Below are 21,211 nucleotides of genomic sequence, written 5' to 3'. Positions count from 1 at the left end.
TCTTGGTATTCCTAAATTTTACTCATTTTAAGATAGAGGGTTCAGTTATATGAATTACAGACTCATTTTTTTTTTTTTCTTTCCCATACAGAAAGAAAATGGACAAGACATGAGAGTTTGTGGACAGGACAGGTCCTGACTGTCGGTGGATAACAGGCTGAGCCTTAAAAAAAATAAAAAAGTCATCGCCCCGCCCCGCCCCGCCTCCGGGAGCTCCGCCCTGCTGTCCAGGTCTGCGTGGAATTCCGAGCCGCGCGGCCCTTAGGCAATCCGGGAAGTCTAGGCCGCGCTGAGCGGTGGCCGTCTGCACTTCTGCTCGTTCGAGGTCGAGTCCCAGGGACTTGGACCCGGGAGCCGAGGCGCCGGAGACCGCGCACCGCGATGGACTCACTGGAAGACCCCGAAGGCCCACGCCCCCCAGGAGGTGACGGAGAGCCGGAGGCCAGTTGCACCTCCTGTGGCTTGGGTTCTGTGTCTTTTAACAGCGATTGAAGTGCCTTTAGCTTGGTTTGTTTTAGAGAGTTGGGAAAAGGCAGGGTCCTGGCAGTGGGTTTTTTCCTCCCTGGAAAGGGTTAAAGTTTGGACACTGGCGTGACAGGATGTGGTCTCCTCTTTTAAGTAGCGGGTGTGTTTAAGAATGCATTCAAATAAGTATGCCCTTTAGGAAAACGCAAATGGTGACGTTTCCAGCCCCTCTGTTATTCCCCTAACCCCTTTAACTCTTTCAGTTCCTTTCCTCGTCCACCACCAAAATTTTTAAAACTTAAGACTTTCTTGTGTTTCACGGATTTCTTTTTCTAGACAGCAATGGCAACCTCTGAAATTACAGAGCCATTCAAATATATTTTCTTAGATTTCTTTTCTCTCAAAACCATTTATAATTTACAAATTGCAAATAGATTTACTGGGTGTTTGGAACTGAGTAATTGACCTGATGTCTTTAAATTAAATGGTAATTTAGCCCTGGGAAAAAATATTAATTGATGCAGAAGGCCAGTAATTACTGTAAAACACTACTGATTTATAGATTTATGACACTTGTTTTCCCAGGAGCTTCCATTGTAAGTATTGCTTCTCCATTTCAATGATTTATTTTGTTTTTTCCTATTTACACTTCATTTGACTTCAATAGTTTTTCTGCTATTCAGTCAATAAGTCATGTCTGACTGGTTCAGATTCCATGGACTATAGCCTGCCAGGCTCCTCTGTCCATGGGATTCTTCAGGCAGGAATACTGGAGTGGTTGAATTTCCTTCTCCAAGTGATCTTCCTGAGCCAGGAATCGAACCACATCTCTTGCTTGGCAGGCAGCTTCTTTGCCACTGAGCCACCTTAATAAACCACTAACATGAAGTGGTTAAAACATGATTGAGTCCATGTAGCATATGAAGCTAGAAACCTGAGAAAGTGGGCTTCCCTGGTAGCTCTGACCGTAAAGGATCCACCTGCAGGTTTGATTCCTGGGTCGGGAAGATCCCCTTGGAGAAGAGAATGGCTCTCCACTCCGGTATTCTTGTCTGGAGAATTCCGTGGACAGAGGAACCTGGCAGGCTACAATCCAAGGGGTCCCAAAGAATTGGACACAACTGAGTGAGTAACACTTGCACTTTTCAACCTGAGAAAATACATTACTTCAGAGGACAGTACCATTTGGAGAGCACCCTGTGGCCTCATCATTCTTGAAAGAATCTATTAAAGGTGCAATGAATAAGCCTTAAGGTGAAGGCAAAACAAAGCAGATGGTTTGATAAATACTGCTCTGAAATTCTAATAGGGAACAGTAATGTAAATGAAAGTGATATGTTTTGAAAATTGCAGTGATATACAAGGATTGTGTTACATTGGACCAAACATGCTATATTCAAAATAGCCTTTAGCTAAGCAGATATTACCTTCAGAGTGCATTGTCTGTACACAGAAATGACATTTCTGTACTTTGATCAGTAGCCCCAATTACATGTCTTTAATTGCAGCCTATTTGCTTTCAAGGTGATGGCCCTCCAGGAGGTGCAATGGAGACATCCAGGCGGCTTTCAAGAGAACAAATTTTTGTACTGATATCAGCAGCTTCCATTAACTTAGGTTCCATGATGTGCTATTCTATCCTTGGACCCTTTTTCCCCAAGGAGGTAAGACATTTTGATATTCATATGAACTGTTAATGTTTTTAAAAAGCCTTTGACAAATTTCACTTGACAATATGGAGAATGTAAAAACCTGCATATAGCAAAGATGATGTATAGAATTTTAGCCAACAGAAGAATTCTTATAGAATATTTGATACCAGAAGGGAAAAAAATCAGTCATAATAACATCATCTTGAGAAGTAATTCACCTAAATATAATTGACCTTCTGAAGATTGCTTTGCTTACCATGAAGTTTGATTCATCTGTTTGGTTTCTGCAACTGATAAAAAAAAAAAAAGGAAGTACACTGAATAACTGAGATTTCAGTGTTCTTGCGAAAGATCTATATTAAGACAGTAACAGTTTCCTAGAGTTTGGGTTTATGAATATTTTGGAATTAGGAAGGCATGGTCCACTCCATTTTCTGAGTTGAATTTCGTATGAAATTTTGTGTGGAATCTAGTTGCAATATTTGTGCCAAGGAGGAATTCTGATTAATATTGATTAGGTCCTTCTAATCATAGCATTTTATGTGGTGTTTGGGTCTATGGATAATGGCACAGACGTGAAGGAATAACCCCTAGAGAATCCATCTGGAATCTGGAGGTTGGTGAGGTGTAGTCTGGAAGAAATGACACTGTCTTGGCTGAGTGTAGACAATATGCCTGTGTGTTCTGCTTCATGCCCTCTTCGAAAGCCTCAGCTCATGACGCAGCGGTCCTCCCCAGTCCTCTGACTTCTTTGATAACATGTGGTCCTTCCTTCTGTGTGCTACAAAAGACAATAAACATGGCTTCTCTGCTAAAAGGACAGTAGTATAACCCTGTACCCATTAAGTTCTTTTTAGTTTTCAGTGTACTTGCAACATGTTTATCCCATTTGGCTTCTGAAGCAATTCTGTAAGGTAGGCAGAATAGTCAGAATCCCATCCTATTGCAAATGAAGAAACAGACCCCAAAGTTAAGTGACTGGCCCAGTTCAGTTCTGTTTACTGAATGACAGTGGGATGTTTAACCATTTCCCACCCTAGAGTGTGCTAGGTATTGGATGTATTAGGGCTGGAAAAAAATTAGGAAAATGCCCCTGTCTCATCTGTCTATTGGGAGGGAAGAAGTATGAAAAGAAAGTTGCAGAGTATTTGAATCTCCTTGAAGTGGATGTCCAAAGTGTAAGGAGACTCTAGGGAAGGGAATGGTTACTTTTGCGATGAGTGAGGCTGGCTGGTGTGGGAGAGGAGAGACAGAGTAATACTGAAAGGGACTTGGCAGGGTAATCCCAAGGTGAGTCTTGGAAGTGGTAGTTCCCAAGGTGAACAAGAAGGGCAAGGGTCCTCTAGGTTAGAAACTCACAGGAGACAGTCACGAGATTAGCAAAGTAAATAGCATGTTCTTAGGGAACCATGGACAATGGTGGGGCTTGTGTCTGGGTGCAGTAAGGTCCATGGGAGCTGAGGATCTGAAAAGGCAGGTTGGTGCTCAAATGCAAGGGTCCTTCCATGCAGGTTAAGATGTTGTCAGTGAGAAGTCATCAGAGATGTTTGGATAAGACAGATTAGACTGGACAGATATGGATTTGGGGGAAAGAAAATGAGGAATGGAAGCTGTGGAATTAAGACAGAGAAGAACAGGAGCAGTGGCCAACTAGGTAGAAGGGCGTGTCGAATTCAGCTGGAACTCAGTGAGAGTAACTAGTGTTAGATTCTTCTTAGTGAAATACAGTGGAGAAGGCAATGGCAACCCACTCCAGTACCCTTGCCTGGAAAATCCCATGGACGGAGCCTGGTAGGCTGTAGTCCATGGGGTCGCTAGGAGTCGGACACCACTGAGCGACTTCACTTTCACTTTTTACTTTCATGCATTGGAGAAGGAAATGGCAACCTACTCCAGTGTTCTTGCCTGGAGTCCCAGGGATGGGGGAGCCTGGTGGGCTGCCGTCTATGGGGTTGCACAGAGTCGGACACGACTGAAGCGACTTAGCAGCAGCAGCAGTGAAATACAGACATAGGAAAAGCAGGCTGTGGGTGTGTGCTTTCTTTCTTTTTTCTTAAGTGTTTGATTTCGTTTTTTGCTTGCAAAAGGCAGGAGAGAGAGCATTCTAACTTTAAAAGGTATAGACATGAAGAGTGGGCTCCTCTTTTTCATTTTTAATAAAACCATTAGGGTTGACAAACACACTGGCAAAACTTGCTCTTCCCACTTTGTATTCTGTTATTCTTTCCTGTTTTGTTTGTGTTTAGTTGCTAAATTGTGCCGGACTCAGTGCAATCCCATTGATTGTAGCCTGCCAGGCTCCTCTGTCCATGGGATTTCCCAAGCAAGGATACTGGAGTGGGTTGCCATTTCCTCCTCCAGGAAATCTTCCTGACCCGAGGATTGAACCCTCGTCTCCTGCATTGGCAGACTGTTTCTTTATCACTGAGCCACCAGGGAAACCCCATCATGCTTCTTATTAACGAACTAATTAGGTCAAGGAAAAACAAGGTCCTTCTTTTAACTTGTGTAGAATTAATGTTTCTACTCATCCTCTTTCTGGCCCCCTCCTCCTTTGGCAGAGGATAATGAATAAGCTATTGCTTTTGATAACCATTCTTGCCATCCTAACATGCAGCAGGATCTGCATGTCAAAGCAGTATTCAGTTGCTGCTGTGGTGTGTGATTCTAGAACATGCTAAGTCCCCATCCCGCTTTCACAGAGAATGTGGGAACCTATGCAAGATGGAAACTGACAGGACTGCTATGACCATGACACAAGTAACTTTTGCAAGTCTGAGTCCTCATCTATAAAAAGGGGCCAGCTAAAAGTACATTCCTTACTTGTTGTTTGAAACCATATAGATCAGCTCATAATGGCTCATAATGAGGGGCCAATCAATGTTAGTTGCTGTCACTACTATATGTTTTCAGCCAGACTTGAGAACTAAATAACTTTCAGATCTATTAAGCAAACAACATGGGTATAACTTGACCAATGAATGTTCTTTCTGCATTTTTGGGGGGGCCACATCTTGGCCATTGGGATCTTAGTTCCCCAACCAGGGATCGAACCTGTGCCTCCTGCATTGGGAACGTGGAGTCTTAACCACTGGACCACCAGGGAATTTCTTGTTTCCACATCTTAATTGACCCCTTTGATAACACCTTCCCTTTGAGTTACCTGTTCTGTGTGACTAGGACTGCTATAAAGTACCACAGACTGGGGACAACAGAAATGTATTGTCTCACAGCTCTGAAGTCCAAAATCATTGTCATTGGTAGGGTCGGTTCTCTGAGGGTTATGAGGGGAGGATCTGTCCCAGGCCTCTCTCTTTGGCTTGTAGGTGGGCAACTTCTCCCTGTGTCTTCTCACATTATCTTCCCTCTGCACTTGTCTCTCTGAAGACACTTCCCCTTTTTACAAAGATACGAGTAATACTGGGTTAGACGCCACCCTTCGTGACCTCTTTCAACTGGTTACTCCCGCAAGACTTTCTCTCCAAATAAGATCACCTTCTAAGTTGCTGTGAGAAACCTAGACAGTGTATTCAAAAGCGGAGATAACATTTTGCCAACAAAGGTCCATATAGTCAAAGTTATGGCTTTTGCAGTAGTCATGTACAGATGTGAAATTCAGACCATAAAGGAGGCTGAGTGCCAAAGAATTGATGCTTTTGAACTGTGGTGCTGGAGAAGACTTATTAAGAATCCCTTGGATAGTCAGGAGATCAAACCAGTCAATGGAAATAGTCATTGGAAGAACTGATGCTGAAGCTGAAGCTCCAATACTTTGGTCACCTGACGCAAAGAACTGACTCATTGGAAAAGACCCCGATGCTGGGAAACATTGAAGGCAGGAAGAGAAGAGGGTGACAGAGGATGAGATGGTTAGATGACATCACTGTCTCAATGGATATGGGTTTGAGCAAACTCCAGAAAATAGTGAAGGACAGGGAAGCCTGGCATGTTGTAGTCCATGGGGTCACAAAGAGTCGGGCATGACTTAGTGACTCAACAACAACAACAGCTGAGGTGCTGAGAGTTAGGACATCAGCATAAGAAGTTTGAGGGACACAGTGAGCCCCCTGGCACCCCCTGATGCTTGGTGTGGTAGAAACATGGACTCCATGTTCCTGTCTACATACAGCATGACCTTTGTCTAGGATGCCAGTGAAGACGTTTTTCATAGTGAGAGCTCTCTATACCGTTATCTCATATGATGATGAGTGATGGAAAAGGAATGGTTAATCCTGAGTCTCATCAAATTATGGGCTGAAATCCCACCCAAGCAGTGTCTAGAATGCTCTAGGTCCAACTTCTCCACTCGCTCCCACCACCAGGCACTTAGGGACCGCACTTCAGGGGTAGGAAGTGCTTCCCAGAGTGAGAGGGCCTTTCCTTCCTGTAGTTCAGCAATGAAAAGTAGAGTTCACCTGGACTTCCCTGGTGGTCTAAGAGTTAAGACTGTGCTTCCACTGCAGGGGGTACAGGTTCAATCCCTGGTCTGGAAGTTTCACAAGCCATGTGATGGGACCAAAATTAGAAAAAAATAAAGTTCACCCATCTGGTTTCCTGTGGTATGATGCTTTGAGAAATGTAGGATTTATTTAGAAACACAATGTAAGAATATATTTTTTTAAATACAAGGATTGAATGATTATCATAACTTCCTACAGGAAGTGATAAATATTTTTATCTTAAAATTATAATTAGGGTGAAAAGATAAATAGAATTAAGGCTGTTGTGGATGACTGATTTTAAAGGGAGTATGTGTGTGCACACACATTTCTATATTCAGAGTAGAGTGATTTGTGGAAGAGCTGAAGCTCTGGCAAAGGATGACTCTAAGTCACATCTTCTAACTATAAATATTCACTGCTGGCTTCTGTGTGATGCATAGAAGGTGCTGGATAAATGACCACTGACTGCTCGAGAGAACAGATGTGTGTTTCAGACTTAGTGCTTCATGGTTTGCCAAGTTGTCAATCTTATCTTAAAAAATTAAACTCATATTTTAACCCCTTAAATGGTTATAGCTAGAACCTGATCTAAGGATCCACCATAATTCCAGGGTTTTAGAAAAGTTTTCAAACCTCTGTCTATTCAGTTGTACAACACAACTAATAGTAGCATTTAAAGTTCAAAAAAATAGTTTTAGAATAAACACTATATCATCTATAGCAATTGGAGAATGTAATGGCAACCCACTCCAGTACTCTTGCCTGAAGAATCCCATACATAGACAGAGGAGCCTGGCAGGCTACAGTCCATGGGGTCATAAGAGTCGGACATGACTTAGTAACTAAACCACCACCACCACCACCATCTGTAGCAAATTTCGGAGCCACTGACAGAGTAGTCTATAAACAATCATAGGAGTCATTGATGGGCGATAAATTACTCCAGATGTTTCAGCAGCATGTTGGGAAGACAGGGGGCTTCTTTCGTCTGTGTCATTGATGTCAGGAAAGGAAGCTTTATCTTCTGTGGACTGTTAGGTAGTTGTTATCAGAAATAGAGAACTGAATGGTCTGAATGGTCCTTGGGATGATTCATGTACCAGCTTAAGGAACTTTCTGTTCTTAGATTTTTTGACCAGCAAAGTAAAGTAGTTGTTTGGGGATTTTTTTGTGTTTTTTTTTTTTTAGTGGCATTTGATCCTATAACTAAATGTGATATTGAGTTGGAAAACCTTCTTCCTGTGTATTTCACCTTTATGCTCACACTGCTACCACACTCACAACACGTTTGACGCCAGATCTGTAGGTTTTTTCCTCATACCAAGCAATTCTCTGTGACACCAGTTGGATGTCCTACCATTCAATTCAGTTCTGACACTGATCTGCATTAGCCTGGACCCCACAAGTTAAGAGCTAAGTCCCACAAGACTGCCCTCTGCTTCAGATGCCAATCGCAAGTAGTAGGTCTCCAAGTTACCCCCAACTTCTGTCTAACTTGGCTACAAGTCACAGGTTCCCATATATTGTGTGTGTGAAGCTTCTTCACTCATGTCTGACTCTTTGCGAGCCTATGAACTGTGGCCTGCCAGGCTCCTCTGTCCATGGGATTCTCCAGGCAAGAATACTGAAGTGGGTTGCCGTGCCCTTCTCCAGGGGATCTTCCCAACCCAGGGATTGAACCTGTGCCTCTTATGTCTCCTGCATTAGCAGGTGGGTTCCTTACCACTAGCACCACTTGGGAAGCCCTCCCATGTGTTAGGGAAATTAAAATGGGGGAAACCTTGTTCAGGCTTCAGAAGCAGGAGAGCAGGCCTCTGACCTACTTCTGACCTCCTGGACACTGCGGATCCTGCCTGCAGGCACAGCAAGTCAGGCAGCACTTTAGATAAGAAAAGGAGTGGGTCTTGGAATTGTTGAGCCTCTGAAGATCTGGCCAATCCCTGGGGTCTAACAAAATCCTATGACTCACAAAGCGAAATAAACTGCAGTGTAAAAGTTTAAAAAGAACCCCAAAACCAGAGCTGCATTTTTGCATGCAAACTAATGATGATATCATTTTGAGGCCTGGGATTATAAGTGGGAGCCCCCTAACCACAATTTGCAGTCTCACCCATGGGGTGGACACACCTTTCGGGACCTTTTCCTGTTGCGACTCCAGATTGCTATTAACAAGGGACTTCCCAGCACTGTTCAAGTCTGGATGTAGGTTGTTGGCTCAGTTTGGTGGTGTTTTGTCTGTTAGTTCTCTCTCTTGTTTCTATTTCTTTTTCTTTTTTAATGACTGCGTTTTGAAATTAAGTCAAATCTATAAAAATTGAAATTGTTTATTTGTGTGTAATGAATAGTTTCTTTTGTTAGCAAATGCTTTGAACTTATAGGTAAAACCTTAGGCAAGACACAATGACACCCCCCCCCCCCCCCGCACTTCTCCACCTAGGATTCAGTTACTTCCTGGAATGGCTTCCAGAACTCAAGGGAAACACTTGCTTAACACTATTATAAAAGGATGTGATAAAGTATATAGCTGAGCTTGTAGATGGAAGCGATACAGAGGGTGAGGTATGTGGCAGGGGCATGCAGCTCCCATGTCCCCTGCAGGTAAGCCACATTCCGAGATCCTCCATGTGTTCACCAACCCCAGAGCTCCCCAAGTCCCACACCTTAAGGATTTTTATGGGGACTTAATCACATAGGCACGATCAATCATTAACTCAGTTTCCAGCCCTTCTCTGGAGAATGGGGTGTGAGACCAAAAGTTCTAAGCTTCTAATCATGGCTTGGTCTTTCTGGTGACTAATCCCCAAGCAGGAGTCACCAAGAGTCACCCAGGAGATGCCAAGGGACTAGGAGCTTAGTGTCAGGAACCAGGGTCAAAGACTGAATATTAGAACATTATTACTCCTAGGGCTCTTATCACTAAGGAAGTTACAAGGATACTCAGAGTTCTGTGCCAAGAACTGGGGGCTGAGACCAATAAGTATATTTTCTATGAGCTCAAAGATACCAAAAAGAAAGCATTTCAAGATCAACCGTTGGCTTAGTTCTATAGGAGAAGCAGAGCTTACATTTCCTCAACCAAGGCTTTTTGTTTTGTTTATAATCTGATTCTGATTTTGGCCTCTTAAAGCTAACAATTCTTATTTTGGTTGGGGGCAGACTTTATTGAGGTATAATTGTTAAACAAAAATTTATTTAATATAATATACTTATTTAATTAAATAATATACTTATTTAATATAGCCATCTCAATGAGTTTTGACATATGTACACCATCTACGATGTCATCACTGCATTCAAAATACTAAACTTATTCAGCACCTCCAAAAAGTCCCTTGGGTTTTCTTGTGGACTTTTACTTTCTTCTTCTTCTTTTTATGGTGAGAACATAACATGAGCTTATCTTACTTAACAGAAAATTTATATCCAAAGAGCTATAATTTCCCACTGCCCCCTTCCCAAAGTCCCTGACAACCACCATTCTGAGCTCTGCTTCTCTGAATTTGGCTATTGTAGATACTTGATACAAGCGGAATCATTGTGTTTGTTCTTCTATGAAGGCTTACTTCGTTTAGCATAATTTCCTCAAGATGCATCCATATTGTTGCAGATGCCAAGATTTCCTTATTTTTGAGGTGACTAATATTCTGTGTTATGTATATACCACATTTTCTTTGTCCATTCATCTGTCGATGGACATCTGAGTTATTTCTATATTATCTTAGCTATTTCTTAGTTGTTTCTGTATTATCTTAGCTAATGCCACAGTGAGCATGGGATTGCAAATATCTCTGAGACTCTGCTCTCAATTCTTTTGGGTATATACACAGAAGAGGGATTGTTGGATTATATGGTAGTTCTGTTTTTAATGTTTTGGGGATCCTTCATATTGTTTTCCATAGTGGCTGCACCATTCTGCATTCCTGCCAACAGTGTGTGAGGGTTCTGAGTTCTTCACCTCCTCACCAACACTTGTTATCTTCTGTGTTTTCAATTATTGCTATCTATCCTAACTGGTGTGAGATGGTATCTCACTATGATTTTAATTTGCATTTCCCTGATGATTAGTGATCTTGAACAGCTTTTCTTATACCTGGTGGCCATTTGTATGTCTCTTTTTTAGAGAAATGTCTGTTGAAATCCTTTTCTCATTTTTAAGTCATGTTCTTTGTTGTGGTTTTTTGTTAATAGATTATTGAATTGTAGGAGAGTCTTACATATTTTGGATATTAGCTGCCTATGTGGAGATGGTTTACAAATTGCTTTCTCCCATTCTGTAGATTGCGTTTTCACTCTGTTGATCGTTTCCTTTGCTGTGAAGATTTTTAGTTCAGTATAATTCCATTTGTTTGATTTGTCTTGTTGCTTAGGTTTTTGGTGTCAAATACAAGAAATCATTGCCAAGATCAATGTCATGACCTATATGGGAAAAGAATCTAAATAAGAGTAGACGTGTGTATATGTATAACTGATTTACTTTGCTGTACAGTGAACTAACGCAACATTGTAAATCAACTATACTCCAATAAAAATATTTTTTAAGAAGTCCCCCAGCCACCATTTTCTTCAAAAAGTTTAACAGTTTCAGATTTTATGTTTAAGTCTAGTTTGCTTTGAGTTTAGTTTGTGAGAGGTATAAGAAAGGGATCCAGTTTCACTCTCTGCTGCTGCTGCTGCTGCTAAGTCACTTCAGTCGTGTCCGACTCTGTGTGACCCCATAGACGGAAGCCCACCAGGCTCCCCCGTCCCTGGGATTCTCCAGGCAAGAACACTGGAGTGGGTTGCCATTTCCTTCTCTCTAGCATGTGGATATCCAGTTTTTCTGACATCATTTGTTGAAGAGAATGTCTCTTCCCCATTGTGTGTCCTTGGCACCCTCGTGGAAGATGAATTGACCTTGTTTGTTTAGGTTTATTTCTGAGCTCTCTCTTCTGTTCCCTTGATCCATATGTCTGTCTTTAGGCCTGTATTGTACTGTTTTAATTACTACACATTTGTAATCTTATTTTCAAAATCAAGAGTTGTGATACCTCCAGTTTTGCTCTTTTTTTCTCAAGATCGTAAAGTTAACAATTTGTTTTACGCTTGGTGAGTGAATTCTTTTCATGTCAGAGAACTAGGTTTTACTACAGTTCCCTTTCCTTTCTTTGCCTGTTTATTCTGAAATAATAATCTTTGAAATTGCTTTACAGATAAAGGTTACAGAAGGATGATCCTCTGATCTAATAGCTCCATTTTTTTCCATACTGTTGCTAATTTATCTTTCAATCTTTTTCTTTTCTGTTTCTTTAAAGGCTGAAAAGAAAGGAGCCAGCAATACAGTTATTGGTATGATCTTTGGATGTTATGCTTTGTTTGACTTTCTGGCATCTTTGGTATTTGGAAAATATGTAAGTATTAATTTTTTAAAATGGTGTAATGAGTTATTCTAATTTACAAGTCTAAAATTTCCACTGATGCAGAAATAACAGCATTGTATGTTATGAACTGTGCTTCATTTGACAGTTCCAATCTTATGGTTGATTGATTTTTAACTTCGTCCATGTTTGTAAGAATGCGTGTTGTCATTCCACTGAAGAATTACATTTTGTTAACTATATATATCGTCCCCAAATCTTCTGTTTCCTGATACAGTGGATTTGTTTATGTCACTATAGACCTGTAGCAGTCATCAATTTACCACTTTTCTTTGACATTTATTATAGCTTGTACATATTGGAGCAAAATTTATGTTTGTAGCAGGAATGTTTGTCTCAGGAGCAGTTACAGTTCTCTTTGGGTAAGTCATGTTCTGATATGTTTGGGAGCCTGAACAGATTTCCTAATTTATCTTCAGTTTAAAATGTTAATGGTTTCTTTAAATCAATCATTACCATTGATTATCAAATTCCTGGCATGTGACTAATGGTGAAGGAAGTTGGATGGTGTGGAGAATGAAATGAATGACATTAATCTTAAGAAAAAAATCCTTTAGGGGATCACCATTAAGTTGGCTGCTGAATCTATTCTTTAGGACTTCTGTGACTTTAGTGACAGAAACTTGCCTCACTTTTCTGAGTCACAAATTTTTTTGGTTTAAGCAAAAGGGTGAGTTTCTTATCTAAACAATCAGCTAAAGAAGATCAGAATACAGATGTTAAGATAATGTTATCAGAAGTCTTTCTCAGGTTCCTGATTTTACTTTTTTTTTTTTGCTTGGTGAAGACCTAAATCTGAGTCTTTCTACATAGGTTATTGTTAGATTGACTCTACATTTTTCAAAATGCTTATTTAGTATTATTATTTAAGACATCAAATATGTCAGTAGAAAAGGACAATGAGGCTGTTATTATGACTCAAATTGTTCCTACTAAAAATATAACAAAGAAACTGAAAAATTCATGTTCTAAATTGACTTATTTTAATAACTATGATTGAGGTATTACTGTTTTCAGTGAGTACAGTTTAAAAAAGTAAAATCATTTTGGCATTTGAGGATTATCTTATTCTTTTTTAGTCTCTTGGACCAAGTTCCAGAAGGACCAGTGTTTATTGCTATGTGTTTTCTACTGAGAATAACTGACGCAGTAAGTTTCGAGGCAGCAATAACTGCGTCTTCTTCTATCCTTGCAAAGACTTTTCCAAACAATGTGGCTACAGTATTGGTAAGTATTTTATACACTTTTCCTATTTTCCTTTTAGTGTAGGCGAAAATATTTGCTTCACCTTTCAAGCCAAAGCTGGGGCCCATTCTTCTAGACCTGCTTTTGTTCTGTTCTCTGTTTCTTACCTTTTACCCCATTTTCTACTTTCCTGGGCTTCAGTTCAGTTCAGCTCAGTCGTGTCCGACTCTTTGCGACCCCATGAATCACAGCACGCCAGGCCTCCATGTCCATCACCAACTCCCGGAGTTCACTCAAACTCATGTCCATCGAGTTGGTGATGCCATCCAGCCATCTCATTCTCTGTCGTCCCCTTCTCCTCCTGCCCCCAATCCTTCCCAGCATCAGAGTCTTTTCCAGTGAGTCAACTCATCGCATGAGGTGGCCAAAGTATTGGAGTTTGAGCTTCAGCATTAGTCCTTCCAATGAACACCCAGGAATGGGCAAAACCAAATGCTCTTTTTTACCTCTAAAAAAAAACGCCTCCGTAGTAATATTTGTTATCTCTCTGTAGCCTAGATTGTGGCTGGGCTGCCTGAAGCAGATTTATACTAGAGTCCTGCTCCCACTTTTCCCAGAGTCGTGGATAGGGTCTTAGAGAGTGTCTTGAATTCCATATGTGCTTCTGTGCAATGGGTCTGCGGACGGACTTACTTTACCATAAAAATCCAGAGCCTGGTAGCATCATATTGACATACATTCTCGTATTTTGCCCAGATGCCTTGACACGATGTATTAGTGACATAGCAGATTCTTGTCCCAGCTCTTAGCTGCTGCCTTCTCTCCTCCAGACGCAGGCATTCCTGAAGGACTCCTGGTTTTTATATGAGAATAGGTCTCAGAGACCTCAGATCTAATCAGCTCAGTACCACATTCCCTTATTTACCCATATTAATACTACAGTTTGAAAGTTTTGTCCATCAGGTAAACTATTTGCTGTATAAATATAAATATTCACACTTTATTAAGTATATACCCATTTGTATTTATACAAATACATGTATAAGTACATGTACTTACATAATGTAAGTACATATATCTTTGTATGTATTGTATATCTGGATAAATTCACTTTAGGTTCTATAGCAATTTGTCATGTCATGGTGGCCACTGTAACAGATATACTATTTCCATTTCCAAAAAGTATATTTTTTGGAAGGGGTTCAGAAAGATGCTAGTCGGTTGACATGCTCTATAAAACAAGGTTTCGTGGCCGAACATGTTTGGAGTAGGGCTTTGCTGTCCTGCAAGTTAGAGGTGGTCAGTTCACATTAGCGTGAGTTTTCATTTTATGTGTGAACAGACTACAACATTTGCCCATTTTCTCATAGTACTGCTGATTTATCTCATCCATTAATAGTTGCTGTCATGGTGCTTTTGGGAAATTAGTCTTTTGTCAGTACTTTTCCCCCATTCTTCGCTTGTCTTTTTTTTTTTTTCCGTCCATAGTTTTTCATATTTTCATGTAATCAGAGTTATCAGTCTTCTTTGTGTCTTCCAAGTTTTTATGTCATAATTAGAAAAATTTGCTTCACTGTAAGGATTAGGGAAAAAACTCTCATATTTTATTTTTCTAGTACTTTTATAATTTCAATGTGCATGTTTAAATTTTTGGTCTATCTTGGATGTGTGTGGGTGGTGTTTGTGTATAAATTGTAAAGTGGATAGAATTTTTTTCAGAACTTTCCATTAAATCTTTGTTCATTTTTCCAACGAAACATATTAACTCAATTTTCTTTTGTTTTCCCATTTTTAGGGAAGTCTTGAGACTTTCTCTGGACTGGGACTAGTGCTGGGGCCTCCTTTGGGTGGCTTTTTGTATCAGTCCTTTGGCTATGAGGTGCCTTTCATTTTTCTGGGATGCATAGTTCTGCTGATGGTTCCCCTCAACATGTGTATTTTACCCAATTATGGTAAGACCTCATTTATTTCTCATTTTAAGAATCTTAAATTTTAAGTATTTTTATGCCTTTGTAGGAGACCAATTTAACATATACACACTTTCATTTTATATAATCACTAATAGATTTGTAGTGCATGCTGAAAGAATCAATTCTCTTTTCAGAAATGTTGTGGTAGGCAATTAGTTTATATAAATTGTCATAAATTCTTTCTGACCTATAGAACTGAAGTGAAGTCGCTCAGTCGTGTCTGACTCTGCGACCCCTTGGACTGTAGCCCACCAGGCTCCTCCATTCATGGGATTTTCCAGGCAAGAATGCTGGAGTGGGTTGCCATTTCCTTCTTCAGGAGATCTTCCCGACCCAGGGATTGAACCCAGGTCTCCCGCATTGCAGGCAGTCGCTTTACTATCTGAGCCACCAGGAAGTCTGACCTATAGAACTAGAAAATATTAAATTTCATATCATAAAACATATGCAGTGCCCACCAGATGTCTTCTTGGATTCTGAAGATTCTTTACATCTTTTAATGTAAAGAATCTTTCCATTACAAGGCATTGTGACAGGAAGACAAAATTAGACCTTCCTCCCCCAGGTTTCTTGTAGCTGTGTGTGCAGCACAGCTCAAGTGTGAGGACTCGGGGCCACATTAGGCATAATGGGAATCATCTTGGCTCCGAAGCTCCATGCCTCGTAGGAGTCAACCTATCCCATAACAACTCCATAGGCACAGCTGCCAGGGTCTCCACGAGGCACGTTCTGGGTACAAGAGTCCCCAAGCTCAGGGAGGCACAAAGCATCAAGTAGTGATGGTTAGTTTATAGTTCCTTCTGTACAGATGAAATTTACCAGTCAGGGATTATTTTCATTATAAGCCAGATTGCCTAGTGATGGAGTTGGCATTTTACCATTACCAGATTACTACTGCCATAGAGCCACCAAATTAGCTCGAGAGCTGGAGGAGAGCCTGTCTCTCTGTGCATAGTGATATTTGTTTCTGTAGTCAGGCATCCCACACTGGCCTTCTGTTGGGTTCACAGGTGAATACTTGGCTAGTAACTAAGAAACTGACACCAGGTCAGATTCTCTTTCTCAATAGAAGAAAGAGTTCTGTTTACTCTTTATCAATAACATCATATAGGGAAAAAAGATGGCTTACTAGTTAATTGTGGGATGTGGTATTTAGAAATTCTGTAATTAGGTGCTGGACTGGCCCCAGCATCAGTAATTCTTTGAGTCCTGGCCTGCTCTCCTCATCTCTGCCCCTCACTCCCACAACATGGTATTTTTTGAAGCCCCTCTAATCACTGTCAGCCTAGTTACTTGGTACTTATTTTTCTTTGTTCCTGTTATTCCTCAATTAAAATTTTCTTGCATCTTCAATTAAATCAAAGCTCCAGTTGTTATTCAGTTGCTCAATCATATCTGACTCTTTGCAACCCCATGGAGTGTAGCATGTCAGGCTATCTCCCGGAGCTTGCTCAAACTCATGTCTGTTGAGTCAGCAATGCCGTCCAATCATCTCATCCTCTGTCGTCCCCTTCTCCTCCTGCCTTCAGTCTTTCCCAGCATAAGAGTCTTTTCTAATGAGTCAACTCTTAAGAATTGGAGCTTCAGCTTCAACAACAGTCCTTTGAATGAATATTTAGGATAGATTTCCTTTAAGATTGACTGGTTTGATCTCCTTGCAGTCCAGGGGACTCTCAAGAGTCTTCTCCAACACCACAGCTCAAAAGCATAAATTTTTCATTGTTCAGCCTTCTTTATGGTCCAGCTCTCACATCCATACATGACTACTGGAAAAATCATAGCTTTGACTATATGGACCTTTGTCAGTAAAATAATGCCTCTGCTTTTTAATACACTATCTAGGTTGGTCATAGCTTTTCTTCCAAGGAGCAAGCATCTTTTAATTTCATGGCCACAGTCACCATCTGCAGTGATTTTGGAGCCTAAAAAAATAAAGTCTGTCACTATTTCCATTGTTTCCCCATCTATTTGCCATGAAGTGATGGGACAAGATGCCATGATCTTCGTTTTTTGAATATTGAATTTTAAGCCAGCTTTCTTACCTCCCCTCTTTCACTTTCATCAAGAGTCTCTTTAGTTCCTCTTCAGTTTCTGCCATTAGTGGTGTCATCTGTGTATCTGAGTTTATTGATATTTCTCATGCAACCTTGATTCTAGCTTGTGCTTCGTCCAGCCCGGCATTTCACATAATGTACTCTGCATATAAGTTAAATAAGCAGGGTGACAGTATACAGCCTTGATGTATTTCTTTCCCAGTTTGGAACCAGTCAGTTTTTCCATGTCTGGTTCTAATGGTTGCTTCTTGACCTGCATACAGATTTCTCAGGAGACAGGTAAGGTGGTCTGCTATTCCCTTCCCTTTAAGAATTTTCCACAGTTTGTTGTGATCCACACAGTTAAAGGCTTTAGTGTAGTCAGTGAAGCAGAAGCAGATGTTTTTTTCTGGAATTCTCTTGCTTTTTCTGTGATCCAACAGATGTTGACCATTTGATTTCTGGTTTCTCTGCCTTTTCTAAGTTCAGCTTGAATATCTGGAATTTCTCAGTTCACGTACTATTGAAGCCTGGCTTGGAGAATTTTGAGCATTATTTTGCTAGCTTGTGAGATGAGTGCAATTGTGCAGTAGTTTGAACGTTCTTTGGCATTGCCTGTCTTTGAGATTGGAATGAAAACTGACCTTTTCCAGTCCTGTGGCCACTGCTGAGTTTTTCATATCTACTGGCATATTGAGTGCAGCATTTTCACAGCATCATCTTTTAGGGTTTAAAATAGCTCAGCTGGAATTGCATCACCTCCACTAGCTTTTGTTTGGCCCACTATGCTTTGTTTTGTTTCCTAAGGCCCACTATGTTTTTATGAACAAAATGGTTTGGCAAACTTTCCATTTATCTAAGTAAGGATCTTGTGTTTAGATTGAATGGGAAAAACTGATATATAAATTTTTAAATCTCACAATATATAGTGTTAAAACTGATATATATATTTTTAAATCTCACTATATATCTCACAATATATAGTTTATATATATAAATATAGATTTAGGTGTTCCCATTAAGGAGAACCTTTAAAAATTATTGTTTTAGGAAAGCTTATAGGTAAAGCTGGAAAGTTAAATTTCCTTTTATTTTGATGATATTGGCAGAATTTTGGGTTCTATAAGTTCTCCACTCGTTTACTTCCTTTTAAACCCATAAGCACTGTGGATTTGGGTTACTAAGGGTCGATTTCAGTCCCTTGCTGTCTCTCATCCTTTATGTCTGCTTGCCAAGTCTCCTCTTCTGTATTGTGCTAAAGAAAAAATTTTCCCCGGCCATGCTATTTGGCATGTGGGATCTTAGTTCCCTGACCAGGGGACCAGGGATGAACCCATGCCCCCTGCAGTGGCAATGCTGAATCTTAACCATTGGACTGCCAGGAAAGTCCCTAAAGAAATATTTTTAAAACACAGTCATGTACATGACAATCCTCTTTCTTTTAATTTGATTTTTTAACATTTATGTTTTTAACTGGAGGATAACTGCTTTAGAATGTTGTGCTGATTTCTGCCATACAGAAAGGTGAATTAGTCGTTAGTATACACATATCTCCTTCCTCCTGAGTCTCCCTCCCCCCACCACTCCCTCCTCCCACCCCTCTAGGGATGCTTGTGTGTGGTGCTCAGTCCCTTCAGTCATTCTCACTCTTTGAGACCCTGTGGATAGTAGCCTGCCAGGCTCCCCTGTCCATGGGATACTCCAGGCAGGAATACTGGAGTGGGTTGTCATGCTCTCCTCCAGGGGATCTGCCCCACCCAGGGATCGAACCCACATCTCCTGCATCTCCTGCATTGCCAGTGGATTTTATTTTTATTTTTTTACCACTGAGCCACTGGGGAAGCCCCCTGTAGGGATGACAGTCCTCTTAATAACAATGCCTGAATCCATGAATTGTGAGCTTTACCTTGCAAGCCACTAGAAGCTGTTGTTAGAGGTTTCTCAGGCAAGTCATATGAGCTGGACTGTCTCCCACTTCCACTCTACCTAACTCCAACTCATCCTTCAAAACTTAATCGTATGACCTCTTCTGGAAAGTTTCCCTGAACCCCCTCAATCATTGATGTAAGTGCTGAGTCATTAGTGCTGCAGTGCTCCGCATTTTTCCTGTTCCTTCACACCTGAAGGCCTCTCCGCTTCCTTACCTCTCAGAGCAGCTTCCTGTGGCAGGCATTGTCAACCATGGAGTCATGTCCTCCAGGAAGAATGTATCAGAATTGGAGGAAGCAGAGAGATTACTTAAGGAGGTTGGAAAAGCTCCCTGGGCGATTCTGCTCTGTGTCTCTGGAAACAGGTATCACCCTAAGTTTTCATTACTTGAGCTTCTTCAACAGCTTAGCTAAACTCATGATGTATTCATTTTCATGGACATTCCTGTATGTTCTTATGGTGATAATCCCCTTTCCCACTTTACATTCAGAGAAAGGGACCATTTATTTCATAATAGTTTGTCTTATGCCATAGACCCATAATACTTCTATATACACAATAAATGTAATTGATTAAAGTTGATCCTTTATCATTGTTATTTTAAACATCAGTAATACACAATCCAAAATCCATAACCAGTGAAGTTTCCTTACTGGCCTGCCTCACTGAGCCACATGGTGGGCTTCGCCCTTTTCTAAGTCAAATCTGTAGTGAAACAGGTTGGGCTCGCGTTTGGTTCATCATTGACTATTTGGCTAATAATTAAGAAACCAATGCCACAGTTTAACTGTATCCCTCTTATCCTGACAAATATAGCTGGACCACGCTTGTTGCTTCTTTTGTACTTTGCTTCCTACTGAATCATTATTCACCAAGAATTTATTACATAATGAGTTCTGTTGAAATGAAGGTATGTCAGTGCTACTCTGGCCCTCAGAGCTTCCTGGCCTAGCTCACTGCACAGTCTCCTAACTCGCCTCCTGTCTCTATTTCCCAGGAGACCACAGGTGTAGCTCTTTGAACTGCAAATCTGATTTTCACTTCTTGTTTGAAACCTCTAGTGATTTCCTGGGCTTCTTAGCCTACTTTACAAAGTCCTGCATCATCTTATCACTACATCCTTCTGCAGTATGATCTCTCCTCCCGACACTCCAATCTCCACCCTCCTTCTTTACTTTTGCTCTTCCATTTCCTCAAACGGAATAGTTGCAACCATTCCTGGATAATATGCCTGGGTTATTCTTTCCTCCTTCTTTGCTTGCTCATCTCAAGCTCATCCTTTAGACAGCAGTTTAGATATTACTACTTTCATAAATTCTCTCCTAAACAGCTTTCCCTCTTTTTTAAGCAACCCTCTCATATGCTCTAATTGCTACCCTGCTAGCTCCATCCTGGCTTTCACCACACCTTTTTGTAACTTCTCTATGAGGTCAGGATCTGAGTTTGTCTTCTTTGGCTTTGCGTGCCCAGTGATTTGGCATGGTATCTGACTCAGCAAAGATTTTGTTGAGCACGTTAGTTGGAAGATAGGAAAGTCATCAAACAATAAACCATGTAAAATGAAATGCAGTTTAGGTTGCTCAGTTATGTGATAATGGAGGTAAAATTTGCAGGATGCTTAGGACCAGAACAAGGCTTTACAGAGTGGCTCAGTTCAGTTCAGTTCAGTCGCTCAGTCGTGTCTGACTCTCCGTGACCCCATGAATCACAGCACGCCAGGCCTCCCTATCCATCACCAACTCCCGGAGTACACTCAAACTCATGTCCACAGAGTCGGTGATGCCATCCAGCCATCTCATTCTCGGTCGTCCCCTTCTCCTCCCGCCCCCAACCTTTCCCAGCATCAGAGTCTTTTCCAGTGAGTCAACTCGTCGCATGAGGTGGCCAAAGTATTGCAGTTTCAGCTTTAGCATCAGTCCCTCCAATGAACATCCAGGATTGATCTCCTTCAGAATGGACTGGTTGGATCTCCTTGCGGTATAAGGGACTCTCAAGAGTCTTCTCCAACACCACAGTTCAAAAGCATCCATTCTTCGGTGATCAGCTTTCTTCACAGTCCAACTCTCACATCCATACATGACCATGGGAAAAACCATCGCCTTGACTAGACGGACCTTGGTT

General features: G+C 41.0%; 1 protein-coding gene across 6 annotated transcripts in view; it reads left to right on the top strand.

Moving 5' to 3' along the window:
- Positions 1 to 231: 231 nt before the first annotated feature.
- The window catches only part of SLC18B1 (solute carrier family 18 member B1), a 32,079-nt gene continuing 11,099 nt past the window's right edge, over positions 232 to 21,211 (top strand). For 3 of the 6 annotated variants that reach the window (XR_016038440.1, XM_055433183.2, XM_088840764.1), the window contains exons 1-6: positions 232 to 424; positions 1,990 to 2,129; positions 11,851 to 11,946; positions 12,262 to 12,335; positions 13,053 to 13,200; positions 14,954 to 15,110. Coding sequence is in view for 5 of the 6 variants with exons in the window: in XM_055433183.2 (XP_055289158.1) it covers positions 382 to 424; positions 1,990 to 2,129; positions 11,851 to 11,946; positions 12,262 to 12,335; positions 13,053 to 13,200; positions 14,954 to 15,110 (658 nt within the window). In the remaining variant the exon portion in view is untranslated. Of the gene's footprint in view, positions 442 to 1,451; positions 1,591 to 1,989; positions 2,130 to 11,850; positions 11,947 to 12,261; positions 12,336 to 13,052; positions 13,201 to 14,953; positions 15,111 to 21,211 lie in introns of those variants that run through there. The other 3 variants (XM_088840766.1, XM_088840765.1, XM_088840767.1) reach the window with 3 other exon arrangements.

The sequence above is a fragment of the Moschus berezovskii genome, chromosome 10 (genome assembly GCF_049115385.1).
Source record: "Moschus berezovskii isolate FMDL1 chromosome 10, NW_MosBer_1.0, whole genome shotgun sequence".
NCBI classification, from domain to species: Eukaryota; Metazoa; Chordata; class Mammalia; order Artiodactyla; family Moschidae; genus Moschus; species Moschus berezovskii.
Note: the sequence above shows the minus strand (reverse complement) of the source record. Positions and strands in the feature narration are given on the sequence as shown.